The sequence below is a fragment of the Schistocerca cancellata genome, chromosome 1, assembly GCF_023864275.1.
Source record: "Schistocerca cancellata isolate TAMUIC-IGC-003103 chromosome 1, iqSchCanc2.1, whole genome shotgun sequence".
In the NCBI taxonomy this organism is placed as follows: Eukaryota; Metazoa; Arthropoda; class Insecta; order Orthoptera; family Acrididae; genus Schistocerca; species Schistocerca cancellata.
In genome coordinates this window covers 1,034,902,869-1,034,917,431 of record NC_064626.1, presented here as the reverse complement: position 1 = coordinate 1,034,917,431, position 14,563 = coordinate 1,034,902,869, and the positions used below count along the sequence as shown (strand labels likewise).

Sequence of the window (14,563 nt, the reverse complement as noted above, 5' to 3'; positions counted from 1 at the left end):
AGAGTACCAGGAAATAATGGATAACAGAAAACATGTTAAAAATATGGAAGAGCGGAGAAAATGGAAAAATGTGAAACTGAAGAAGACAAACGGAGGTACAAGAAACTGAATAATGAATTAAGAAGAGAAACTGAAGAAGCAAGCGAAAAATGGATGAAACAGAAATGCGACGAAATACAGAAAATGGAAAAAGAGGGAAAGTATGAAATGATATATAGACTAGCTAGTGAGATAGTGTTTGAACGTATAAGAAATAGGAATAAGATGGAAATAGAAAAACAGGATGGTACTCTAGCAGAAGAACCGTAGGAGGTTTTCAACAGATGGCAAGAATATACTGAATGTCTGTATAAGGGAGATGAAATACAAAGCAAAATTAAGGGTGATGGGGAGCAATATGTGCCGGAAGATGGAAAGGGATTCACCATCTTGGAGGCAGAAGTAGAAAAGGCGCTGAAGGAGATGAATAATAGAAAGGCATGTGGAATAGATGATCTGCCAGCAGAACTGTCGAAGAGTCTGGGAAACAAGGCAAGAAAAGAAATAGTCAACCTCTGTAATGAGATATATGACAAAGGGGAATGGCCTGAAGACTTCCTTGCAGCAGTTATGATACCAATTGAGAAAAAGAGGAACACCAAAAAATGTGAAGAGCATAGGACCATCAGTCAAATTTTTCATGCAGCTAAAGTGTTGCTGAGAGTGTTGAATAGACTCTATGGCAATCTGGATAGAGTGATTGCAGAGGAGCAGTTCGTATTTAAAAGAGGAAAAGGAACAAGAGATGCTATTGGCCTGTTAAGAACTTTTGGAGAAAGACCTATGGAAAAAGGTAGAGACATCTTTGCTGTTTCTCTAGATTTAGAAAAGGCTTTTGAAAGAATTCAGTGGAACAAACTGAGGGATATTTTGAAGAGGAAGGAGTAGATTCTAAAGAGAGACGACTGATACAGAATTTATATTTACACCAGAAAGTATGGATAAGGATTGGAAATGAAATTTCAGAAGAAAGCAGCATTGGACGAGGTGTTAGACAAGGTTGTTGCCTTTCTCCACTGTTGTTTAACGCATACCTTGAAGAGATTATTGCGAAAGTCTTAAATGGGAAAAGAGGAATATGTATTGATGGAAAGAGAAAAGAATGTATAAAGTTTAGTAATGACAAGGTATTAGTGGCAGAAAGTGAGCGGACGGTGAATAACATGCTGAAAGATCTGAATAAAGCTTGTGTGAAATATGGGATGCAAATAAACACAGAAAATACAAAGAGTATGGTCATCAGTACAAGACGCACACTGTCGAATATTAAAATAGGACAAGCTACCATTAGCCAATTAAGTGCATTTACGTATCTTGGAATCACAATAAATGAAGACTTGAGATGTCACCAGGAGGTGAAAACTCGAACTGCCATAGCGAAGGAAGCATTTAACAGAAAGAGAAGATTGTTATGTGGCAAATTAGATAAAGGTCTAAGGAAAAGGCTTGGCAAATGTTTTGTCCGGAGTGTGGCACTATATGAGGCAGAAACATGGACGATGAGACGAGAGAATGAAAATAGGTTAGAAAAATTTGAGATGTGGATGTGGAGGAGAAGGGAGAGGATAAGTTAGATGGGAAGGTGAGTAATGAAAGAGTATTGGAAAGAGTTAGTGAGAGAAGATGTCTGCTGAAGGTTATAAGAGAAAGGAAAAAGAAACGGTTGGGACATTGAGAAGGGAGTGCTTGCTAGTAGATGCTTTGGAAGAACTGGTTTGTGGGAAAGACTGAGAGGAAGAAGGAGATACAAGATGATAGACGACATAAAGGGAGGAGGAAATTATGCGGACCTGAAGAGGATGGCAGAAGACCGGACAGCGCTGGAGAACTACAATGTGAAAACCTGCCTTTTGGCAGAACACTAATGATGATGATGATGAGTGAGCGCGCCAAGTTTCCGTCACTTCCGACAGATAGCGTAGCTGCAGGACAGTTTCAAAATGGCGTCAGTAGGTGATGTACGTTACAAGCAATGTGCGGTCATTCACTTTCTTACTGCAGAGAAAGACACTGTGGGGAATATTCACGAACGCTTGTACAAAGTCTATGGAGCACCTGCTATCGACAGAAGTACAGTTAGTCGCTGGGAACTGAGGGTTAGGTCATCAGAAGGCGGTTCGACGAAGCTCCACGATTTGCAGTGGTCGAGGACACCATCCACGGCTGTCACACCTGACACGTTGCAGTGAGCTGATGTTGTCATTGATTAAAGGATGCCATTCGTGGAAGACATTTTGAGGATGATGAGGTGAAGCACTGGCTCCGCCGCCATGACAAGGATTGGTACCGACATGGCATACATGCCCTTGTTTTGCGCTACTGGAAAGTCACAGAACAGGATGGAGATTACGTGGAAAAATAGGGTGTGTAGATAAAACACCATTCTTTCGTGTGTGTAATTCTCATCATGTTTAATAAAGAATTGTCCCAGAAAAAACTGCGGTGCATTACTTTCTGGGCAACCCTCGTATATGGGGCGACCCAAAAGTTTTCATTTCGAAGGCCGCACATCCCAAAATCGCTACACGAATTAGTCAAAATCGCCGTCAGCATTGAATCAATCATCCCATCGACGCACCACGTTGTAGGTATCCTTTTGGTAAAACACAGTGTCCTGTGGCATGAATAAATCCCCAAATGCCTGCTGAATATCTTCGTCTTACAGGACACGTCGACCTTTCTAGTCATTTTTAAGGGACAGAAGATGTGACAATCGCATGGGAGAGTTCAGGACCATAGAGTGGGTGCCCCAATGTCTCCCACTCCAGTTGGCATAACTTATGAGTTACGATATGGCGACGTGCGTCATCATGAAGCGGCAGCATCCAGCACGGAATTTGGCGCACCATTCCACAACAGTGCTTTTCGACAGACGTGCTGCCCACACACATTTTTTCATTATCAGTTAGATGTCCACCGGTGTTTGTGCTTCAGCAGCCAAGAAAAGAAAACAGCTTGTTGAGCCTGTTAGGATGCATTAGGTAACAACGTCACCATAGTTCACGTATCTCCATTTATCACACACTAATGCCACACTAATCCTTTGCTTGCATGTCGGTGCTTATATACTTGCATCGAAGTTGCACCACGTTGCACATACGCCACAGTAACACCCTCAGACGGAAACTTTTTGATCGCTCCTTATATATTAAAATCAGAGAACTGAATGATGGAAATCTCACACATCGAACTTCTGTATTTTCTTCTGAGAGTAATCATCATTGCCTTGCTCATTCACTTCCTATTAGAGGGCTCAAAAATTAACCGAGCAACACAAGAAGCGGCTGCCCTCAATGTAAGGACCTAGCTAACAAATAAGAGGACTCTTCCAGAATATATTGGGCTGCACTCAGCCTCGTGATGCCAATTGAGGAGCTACTCGACCGAGTAGTAGCGGCTTCGGTCAAGAATACCATCATAACGACCGGGAGAGCGGTCTGCTGACCCCACGCCCCTCCCATCTGCATCCTCCACTGAGGATAACACGGCGGTCGGATGGTCCCCGTAGGCCACTCGTGGCCTGAAGACGGAGTGAGTGCTTCCAGAATATAATCTTACTGTCATCTGCATCTACATCATACTTCGCAAGCCACCTAATGGTGTGTGGCGGAGAGTACTTTCGGTACCACTATCTGATCTCTTCAACCATGTTCCACTCGCGAATAGGGCGTGGGAAGAATGATTGTCGGTAAGCTTTGTTGTCACAGCTGATCCATTTTCGATAATGCATCATTCTCCCAAGCTTCTGATTAAAAATGATTCAGTAGAACAGTTCGTAAAATGAACTAAAATTATTCTGTTGTTACTAATTGGGGGAGAAGATAATTCGTTTACTTTTTTAGTAGAATTAACTTCATGATTAAAAAAAATTAACTCATGACGATGAGTGGAATCCATGAAAAATTGGCAATTGCCGCTGACAGGTAGACATAACTCTCTGAGAAAAGAAGAGCTCCCAGGCTGGCTGAAAAGAAGAAGACACAGTCTTTACGGATAATTATCAACAACTGAAAGAAACAAGGAAGAAGTTGACTGCACCGAAAACAGATCCTGTCGGAATTGTAATTAAAATTAGTAGAGACTGCTGAAATAAAATTAAAAGGGTTATGTAAGGTTTTGTATAGTGCTTTAAGGTGTCTGTGAAGAACTAAATTGATCGCGAATGATGATAGTGTGGCACTACATTTCACTAACCGGAAATGAGTACCTCCAAAAGTATCTTGAGCTCGTTAAAAGCTATGCTTTTTGAGTGGGTATGCGGTGTACAAATTTAGTGACGATGAATGAGAGAAAGAAACGAACCTTATCCCGTATTACATGCTCTAAACACGATGAATTACAGAACTCAGTTGGGAGTGAAACTGTTTCTCAACTATCATCATCAAAATATCCATAATCATATCAAGGTTTCTCACTGGGAACTGGTAGTTCTGCCGTTTTCATAGATTCAGCTGCTATTATAGCACTTCATTGCATTTATTTCTTCTACAAAATTTTGTAAAGAAGTTGCTCTGGATTCCTTACTGTCGACTGTGCAGTTTGAAGTAATTACAAAGAGATCGCAGTTAATGTATTCATCACTCTATTCAACAAACGAGTATCACAACCTGTTAGCTCTCTCGTCTGCACGGAGAAGTACTCGGTATCCTTATCTTACCCACAAACATTGTCGTTAGATATCAAATTCCAGATAATAGTCTTTAAGGAACGCTGGCGTCACACCCACAATAGAGTTTCAGCAGGGACCAGTTCAGTTGATCTCATTGGTGGTCCGTCTTAAAATCTGAGTTCCATTGTGAAATGCACACTCAGCAAGAGGAACTTTATCTAAATCATTTTAAACATAGTAGTCGCCACTGTGCAATGTCTGACACCAGCGAGAAGACGGCAGGTTTCAGCCCGTCCCTGCCCTGAAAGGTAACAGGAGCAGCAAGAAGTCTGGAATGTGTTTGAAGAACAAACTTTATGAGTCCTGTACTCTCGGTTCAAAAATAAAGTCATTTTGATGACATTGTAAAAAGTATGGCGTAAGACAAATCAAACAAACGCGGAATGCATGGGAAGATTTTTAACAAGATCTGTAGTTGGAGCAAAGATGCCGTTGATTTGCCGTTTCAGTAAACTCAGTGGCAGAAGTTATAGAGGGAAAATGCAAAGTTTTTAAATAGCTGACACTCGTCGTGGATGGGCTTACTTTTCAATACATTCAGCAGCTGAATCGGCACAGAAGCCTCGATGTCAAAAATTGCTTGTGTTGCGAGACAATAGAGCAAACTCTGGACAAAACTGTCGACACTGTTTAAAGAAACACTTAGGGAGCGCGTCACTTTATCAGTCAACCCCCGTCTACTGAACAACAGGAGGTTGCGACAGAAGATAAACTATGTGATCAAAAGTATTCGGGCACCCCCAAAAATATACGTTTTTTATACTGGGTGCATTGTGCAGCCACCTACTACCAGGTACTCCATATCAGCGACCTCGGTAACATTAGACATTGTGAGAGAGCAGAATGGGGAGCTCTGCGTAACTCACGGACTTCGAACGTGGTCAGGTGATTGGATGTCAGTTATGTCATACGTCTGTACGCGAGATATCCACACTCCTAAACACCCCAGGTCCACTGTTTCCCATGTGATAGTGAAGTGGAAACGTGAAGGGACACGAACAGCACAAAAGCGTGCATGCTGACCTCGTCTGTTGACTGACAGAGACCACCGGCAGTGGAAGAGGGTCGTAATGTGTAATAGGCAGACATCTGCCCACGCCATCACACAGTAATTCCAAACTGCACCAGGATCCACTGCAAGTACTATGACAGTTAGGCGGGAGGAGAGAAAACTTGGATTTCACGGTCGAGCGGCTGCTCATAAGTCACACATAACGCCGGTAAATGCCAAACGATCCCTCGCTTGGTGTAAGGAGCGTAAACATTGGACGATTGAACAGTGGGAAAACGTTGTGTGAAGTAATTACCAATGTGGCGATCCGATGGCAGGGTGTGGGAATGGCGAATGCCCCGTGAACGTCTTCTGCCAGCGTGTGTAGTGCCAACAGTAAAATTCGGAGGCGGTGGTGTTATGGTGTGGTCGTGTTTTTCCAGGAGGGGGCTTGTACCCCTTATTGTTTTGCATGGCACTATTACAGCACAGACCTACACTGTTGAAGAGCAGTTCGGGGATGGCGATTGCATCTTTCAACACGATCGATCACGTGTTCATAATGCACGGCCTGTGGCGGAGTGGTTACGCGACAATAACATACCTGTAATGGACTGACCTGCACATAGTCCTGACATGAATCCTATAGAACACCTTTGGGATGTTTTGGAACGCCGAATTTGTGCCAGGCCTCACGGACCGACATTGATACCTCTCCTCAGTGCATCACTCCTGAAGAATGGGCTGCCATAGTGCAAGAAACCTTCTTGCACCTGATTGATCGTATGCCTGCAAGAGTGGAAGCTGTCGCCAAGAATAAGGGTGGGCCACCATCATGTTGAATTCCAGCATTACCCATGGAAGGCACCACGAACGTGTAAGTCATTTTCACCCAGATGTCCGGATACTTTTGGTCACGTAGTGTAAGATAGACAAGCAACGCAGCGACGCCGGCTGAGCTCAAGATAATAGCTCGTGCACAGCGAGCATAACAGCAACACGACATCAACATCTACATTTACATGATACTCTGCAATTCACAATTAAGTGGTTTATTGAACCATCTTCAAGCTGTTTCTTTACCGTTCCACTCTCGAACACTGCGCAGGAATAAAGAACATTTAAATCGGGGCTCTGATTTCTCTAATTTTATTATTATTATCATACCTACTTGTGAACTGCCATTTATCACCGAGTGAAGAACTGCGATTCTTTGCTGAACTCTATCTCAGGCCACTCGTCAGCAGTCCATACTTGACGGTCACGAGACCAGTCCAACCACAGCCGTTTTTGTTGCCGTGTTAACGCCAGCCTAGGATTGCGAAGGTAATTTCCTTGTCCGGCTGCTGCTATTCTGCGACCAATGGTGCGGAATGACGCAGACCGTTATCTGGAGTCCATTACCTGTTCTCGGATGGCAGACGCAGGTATGGAGGCGTTTGGTGCACGACACGGCAATCTTCCCTTGTGGTGATAACACTTAGTCAACTTGGATCCTTGACGAAGAGTATACATGGCCTAACGCTATGATGGACTTCAACATAAGGACACTGTCAGATACAGTCGCCACAAAAAAAACTGGACATTGCTTGATTCGAGAACCAGCCAAATGGAGACCCAGTATGACGCCCTTTTCAAACTCTGTCAGATACTGAAAACGTTGTCTCTCATGATTATGCGGCATCTCCCTGTCCTTTACAGTGACAAATCAACTTCTACTGCCCCTTACGTAAGCTACCAGGCCTGGAGTTGACACTAATCACAAATAACAATACCGCTAATACATTCTGGTGGCCGTTGTACCTGTCACAGAGAACGATAACTCTAATCGTTTACATATCCGCCAATTGCGTGTTCGTGTACGAAAGTTGCATGTGAGAATACTGTTCTATAGCACACAAATTTACTTGTTAGGCACATTCAACGAATAATGGACACATACTTGATAGGATTAGTTTCAATACCGTGATAAAATTTATAGCTATACAGGTGTGCTAGAGCAGATTTTTATTCTATTTGTAGTACGAGGTCCAGAACAGAGATGTTGCACGTTTTCGTACCTTTAAGATGCCACGGGACTGCCGACATAAATATTCCAGTTCCGTTTCGCTTTCTGTTTTCATGTAAGTTAGCCTGCAATTTCGCATCAGTTACGGTAATTACGAGTTGGCCTTTTTTCCACAAAAAGTTCATGTTGTCCAGGATCTAGGGAGTATTAGTCGGGTTCTAGCACGACCGTCAAATAATGACTGTAATTCCTTCACCAGATATTATACGTTCGTGTCGACCAGTTTGTTGCATAGTAATTAGTCTGACTGTCAATGGATGTCAGACGTAGATGTAACTTCACTACCAGTGAACAGCATTTTTCATGCAGTTTTTTGTCGCCTCAGTAGGTTTCCAAGATCATGATTTACGCGGTGGTTACTTTCCTCGGACCTATGGACTGTTGCGGTTGTTCACATGCTCCCGGGTGCGTTAGCACCAAGGTTCCACAGTCCGTGACCGTAGTGACGCTTTTATTGCCCATCTCGCCAGCCACCGCATGTCAGTTGTTACAGGAAAAGACAACACACACAGATGAACGAAATGGAGGACACACACACACAAACACACACACACACACACACATACTCTCACACACACACGGTGAGAGAGACCAAGTAAGAACATAGTCCAATATTGACTCTCCTCCCTTAAGCGAAATGAATAAAATAAAAAATGAAAAAAGCAAAGAAAAAGTGGACAGGGAGAGAGAAAATTTTACGTATGTCTATATGAGAGGAATGTGAAATATGTACTGAGAATTGAACCCTGGTCCTCTGCATTGCAGTCACATGCTCGGAGCACGCACTCAGTCGCGGAGGTGGACTGTGAGATGAAAATGTTACCGGAAATGAAATTGACAGGGACTTTAAATTCATCAAAAAAGACTTGAGGGAAGCGATGACCTGCTTGCTTCATCAAAATATTAATGGAGATAAAATAGAGTAAATTTATTGGTAATTGATTTGGGAGAGTTGTTTTTATAAACAGTTAATATTGATTCCGACTTATAGAAATAAGTAAATTCTGCACACATCAGGATACAGAAGCACGTCTTTGTGGGTTAATATTGGGCAATTTAATACTTGTCGTTTTTACAGTACACAGGTTCCCATTGGATAACTGAGGAATTTCTATGAAAAATTTTAATATTTTATTTTGATGTCTGTCAAATAGAAAGAAGGGTCTATTGATTTTCATGATGTTGATGTAATTTTTTTAAACAGATCTGGTAAGGACATGTTACTAGCCAATTACAGTATACTTTAAGTTATACATTTTCCTACACTAGTAGCTTATGTAGCAGTGCTCTGATAGATAATGTACTGATACACCAACATAACATGATTTCGCAACATTTACAGTCTACAGTCATCTAAAGAAAACAATGATAATGGTTCAAGAAAAACACAGTGAGAAATTTTTGAGAAAGCTTAAAAAATGTTGAATGCGGTGAAGTTCACAGTGAGTCTAATGCTAGCTCTTAAATGAATATATCTTAATAATTTTGGGATCTTTCCGAAACAATCTTTTCCAAAATGGTAATTAAAGAAGATACTAGGAAGCATCAAAAAAGCCTTGCGTCGCTATAGATGGTCAATTTATCTCGAGAACAGAAAGGGAAATTTACAAAATAGCGCGATAAAGTGATAACCCAGAAATAATTTCGTGTTTGTAGTACTATTGTCACATGTTAAGGAAATTTGTAGAAGTCCAAGAGTAGGCCTACGCGTACCTTGTCAGAAATTTTCTATAGGAAGAGTGTTTGTACTGGCACTCTTCTTCGTATTTAATAAACATCAATAAAAACTCGACATTGTCGTTTGCTTGCTGTCAAAACAGTCACCACCACACAACACACTTCGGCGTACGTAGTTGCCGATATGCGCGAAGAAACAAAATATTTCCGCTCCAGCAGCTCAGCCTGTTACGCGGTTCCTCTCAAACAACAGTTTTACTCCTTTATATGACGACCAGCAAAACATGTGTTATTTCACGTAGTACCGGCACCAGAGATTTCGTCGCCTCGTGCGAAAATCTTAAGTGCCGGCGCCCCCTCCACATTCTCTGTGTTTTCAGGCATAGTCAACCTTTTTCACAATTTTGTTCACTCATTAGACTTATTTTCACTTGTAACTCATATGTATTTCTGACGTGGATATGTCTTTAATACCAGAGACAAGCAAGGGGCACCAGCGAGTATTGCAGAAGTGAAATGTTTACAGGGCATATTTTACTTTGGTTCAAATGGCTCTGAGCACTATGCGACTTAACTTCTGAGGTCATCAGTCGCCTAGAACTTAGAACTAATTAAATCTAACTAACCTAAGGACATCACACACATCCATGCCCGAGGGAGGATTCGAACCTGCGACCGTAGCGGTCCCCACATCTTACTTATTCTTTACTTACTGCAAAGTGTTTTTCTCAGCTATATGCATTTAAGGTTGCTGTATAGGAAGTTACGCCATCATACATTGACATTCACCTTTATTTCGTCACTCTAATGTTTTTCGTTTCTTTAGGGGCTTTATAGCTGACTTACGAACATTTCAAGTGTTGGGTGGTTACAAGGTAGAAACTGAGGTGGCAACACTGCCATTAGCAAGCTTTGCTGTTTTGAAAGACGCAGCCCAGGAGACTACATACAGCTGATCATTTGTCATCTGTTTCAAAATTCCGTAGATACTTTTTGGTAGGACACTAGATTTTGTGAATGGTTTGCATTTCCAATTTATCCTCACACTTCTTCATTTCTGTAACGAGTTTCAAAGTTTTTGTTCAATTCTTCCTTTTGGGACCATATTAATGAGGCGACCAGCAACAGAATCCCTAGCCACCAAAAATATCCCTATTTCCTCCTCCTCTTTTATGAGTGCTGCTCTCCATTTCCCCATCGTTCGGCAGTGACGTGTCAAAAAGCTTCGTGCATTAGTTCAAGTACGTTTGGAAGCTTAAATGTCATGTCGCATTTGTATAGTGTGCTCGAAGCCGTGAAAATTATTGTTTTGCATCTGTCCTAAAAACAATGGGCATATTGAAAGAAAGAGTATTTTATTTTTCATTATTGTCCAAAAAATTTAATTGTGTAGTGTTTTTTAACTTCAAAAACCTTCAACAATCTTTTATAAAATGTCGATTCTTAAAATGTGTATTTGCAGTGAAAACCAGAATTTTGCGTGCAGTATGTAATTACAAACTAGAAGACGTGCATCTTTCTTAAAAAAATGATGGTTAAGTATGAGTTAATTCCCACACATTTGATGAATTTCATATTTGAATGAATTAGGTATTGAAATCAAACAAAAAGGTTGTAAACCACAACGGTTTTCGAATAGCTGCCTAAGAGCACACGTGACTCTACAGATTACGCCATCATTAATTAAATAGCCCTCCCTTATACTTACTACGTGGCGTTTTTCGAAAACCTCTAAAGCAGATTTTTCTCTGCAATTTTGTGAAAACATTGAGAACAACTGGTTTCTAACTATTAACGGTGTTCCGCGCGCGTGTTTCACTACGAAGCAGGAAGGAGTGTTGTCTGTTTTTCACAGTACGTATGAACGCAAGACGATAGGGGCACAAGTAGCGCTGACAGGGACTGTGGCTGCACACATTATTTTTGAAAAAATAATTACGTCGCTAAAGTATGATTAAGAAAAACTTTGATGGCATCAGAACGTCTTAAAGTTTCATTTATAGTGATATAGTAATAAGATATCTAATACATAAGTTGGATCTACTTGAAAGAGTGGAACAACATCAGGGTACGAGCTACGGCTGCTGACCAATCATCGCGTTTGTGTTTGTTTACATCAGATTTATTCTTACGATGAACGAGGTATACAAACGAAGCAATTAGCCGCTTGTTTTGTCATTATCTTTCTGTTTCTTCTCTTCACTATCTAATTGCTATTTTTTATAAATCTATTAATTCTGTCTTCCCATTTTTGTTTCTTTTGTTATCTCTTGTGTTCCATACGAAGTAAACATCCAAGTATAGTTGCAAATCATAAAGCAGATGTGCTTGTACTGCCACCGAAACCATGAAGTGCACTGAAGGTGGTGTGTGCTATCAAAAATTATGGAATCCTCATTGTCAGTGTTTACTATAAAAAGTATGCTCCGGTAAACTGGCCCCTGAATTCCTGTCACTATCATTGGGAAACAGGTGTTTATGTATTTTGTGGTACAGTGATCATATGTGATTTTAAATTATCTCTCCAAGACCACTTCTGGGTAAGAAAGGGATGCCTGCCTGCACAGAACAGTTATCTTCTGATTTAGTAGCAGTGGATGTGGAACAGTGCAGCGTGCCTTTATTTCGAAAGACTTCTGTAAACAGTGACATATTTTATCTCCAACCACCCCTCTTCTAAGGACCTCGAATTCTAGTACCAAAGCATTTAAAGAAGTCATGCCTTGACAGATGAAAAAAGCTACAAGTTAAGAATGACCAAAACGAAACGGTAAAATGCTTACTATTATTGCTGTGATTATTATTATTATTATTATTATTATTATTATTATTATTATCTGTTGCCTTCATCTATGTCTACGCAAGGCACCTTAGAGTGGCGAAAACCTGTTGTGTACCGCAGTCCATTCCTCTCTTTAGTCTTGATCGCGAAAGCTGCATGGGAAGAACGATGACTGGGAAACTTCTGAGTGCTCCTTAATATCTTGAATTGTACCTTCGTGGTCTTCTCGCGATGTATAAGCAGAAGAAAGTAATATATCAGGAATATATCAGGAACTTATGCTCTTGGAATTTTAATAGTAAACGACATCGTGGTACAAAACGCTGCCGGCCGGTGTGGCCGAGCGGTTCCAGGCACTTCAGTATGGAACCGCGCGACCGCTCCGGTCGCAGATTCGAATCCTGCCTCGGGCATGGATGTGTGTGAAGTCCTTAGGTTAGTTAGATTTAAGTAGTTCTAAGTTCTAGGGGACTGATGATCTCAGATCTTAAGTCCCATAGTGGTCAGAGCCATTTGAACAAAACGCTTTTCTTGAGGAATCTGCCACTGGAGTGGACTCGAGCATCTTCATCCCGCTTTCGTGCTTACTAAACGAATCTGTGACGAAACGCACTGTTCTTTTTTGCAGCTTCTGTATTTAATCTATCAGTGCTATCTTGTAAGCATCCCAAATTGACCGACTACTACTGAAGTATCGGTCGAACTAGTGTTTTGTAAGCTACCGTCTTCGCAGATGAACAATACCCTCTAAGGATTCTTTCAATGAATTTCAGTCTGATATCCGATTAATTTTACGCGGTCGTTCCACTTTAAATAGCTCTCAGATATTTAATGGACGTAACTGCGTCCAGTGATTGTTCGGCAGTCCTATAAACAAATAATAACGCGTCTTCCCGTCTATTTATGCAGAATACGTTGCCGGTGTTTATGTTGAGGATCAACTGTCAATCCTTGCACCACGTATCGATCCCTGTAAGGTATTCCTGCAATTCGCTACAGTTTTTCTACCTCTGTGACTTGTACATGTACAACAGCATCGTCTACGAAAAGCCGCAGTGACTATCTCTCTATTAGTCATTATTATTAACACAATTATATGCTGTTGTTTAGTTTAATTGTTGTTATAACAGTATTAATTTGTGTAGATAACGTAGTTAGCATAAAATATAGTCCTATGGCAATCATCTTGGTAGGTAAAAATATAAATAGATTTAATCTGACAGTTTCAAATACGCAGGGTGTTACAGGTACATTTAGAGATATTTTGATCATTGGTACCGTAATATGTACCGACGTCAGTGTGCTCGTTGTTCTTTCTCTGCATATGACAGTCATCCGGCAAACACGTCTCATAATTTAGTACGTGATGTTTCCTGCACAGTTGTAACTGAACCGCTAAGTGGATCATGCCTGTCAGTAAAGATCAACCACTCTGCGTCCACACCTCAACACTTGACTTGCTGCCCCGGAAAAAAAAAAATGGATTGTTCTTGTCACATGTAGGTGGAGATATTAACCAACCCAAAAACATGTCACTCCTAACAGCTACAATTATTAGTCTGCAAATGAACTGAATACTGATGTACACTGTCCTCAGCCTCCAACAAATTTATCAGCACTTATACCGCTAACACCCTGTGTAAGAGATGACCTCCACCTGAGTGAGATGAGAGAGCCGGGTGGAAATGTTTCCAGCCACTGACCTGCTGGAGCGGCGGTGGCCAGACACAGCGCCGACAGACAGCAGAGGGCGCCCAAGGCGGCCGCCATCCCTGGGCGGTGACGGGCGGAGAGTGCGGCCGGCCTGCCTGCCTGCCTGCCTGCGTTGTGCAAGCGCGGGTCATACCGTCCGCCGCGCCGTCTTTATAGCGACGCGATGCCGCGCCACGTCATGGCGCCCAGGCCACTGCTACATGACAGCACTCCACTGGCGCCGCAGACCTCGCTGCCCTGTTTCCATCTCTATATCGTCTTCGCCAGCATTACAAGCTTCGAGAATCGTGGAATTAACCCTTCTTTCTGGAGCGTCCGCAGTAATTAAAGTTAGTCGCAAATAACAGCTTGTGACGAACCGCAGTTTGAGTGCGTACCTTGCTGTGCAGCTGAGATATTCATCTGCACCTCTAGTTGAAGTTATCGGCATCATTATAGTTCAGTGGGATAACGATCATTGAGCAATCAGTTGTCGCTCAGTTGTAGCGATTTTTATAGTATGCGAAATAATTTGGGAAAATTAGGTAAAGTATGAATCACACTGGTCTGCCAGGGATTTCAAGGCCACCCCTCGAGACAACGAGTCACCCTGTCGTAATATTTCGAAACTTCTCCGCAATTTCT

At 41.9% G+C, this 14,563-nt stretch overlaps 1 protein-coding gene across 6 annotated transcripts in view; it reads right to left on the bottom strand.

Annotated features, from left to right (window-relative positions):
* Positions 1-14,057, bottom strand: part of LOC126089805 (uncharacterized) — a 49,379-nt gene extending 35,322 nt beyond the window's left edge. For 5 of the 6 annotated variants that reach the window (XM_049906937.1, XM_049906939.1, XM_049906941.1 and 2 more), the window contains exon 1: positions 13,930-14,048. In XM_049906937.1, the coding sequence (XP_049762894.1) occupies positions 13,930-13,996 (67 nt within the window). In that variant the 5' untranslated portion in view covers positions 13,997-14,048. Of the gene's footprint in view, positions 1-13,929 lie in introns of all 6 variants that reach the window. The other variant, XM_049906940.1, reaches the window with a different exon arrangement.
* Positions 14,058-14,563: the final 506 nt, after the last annotated feature.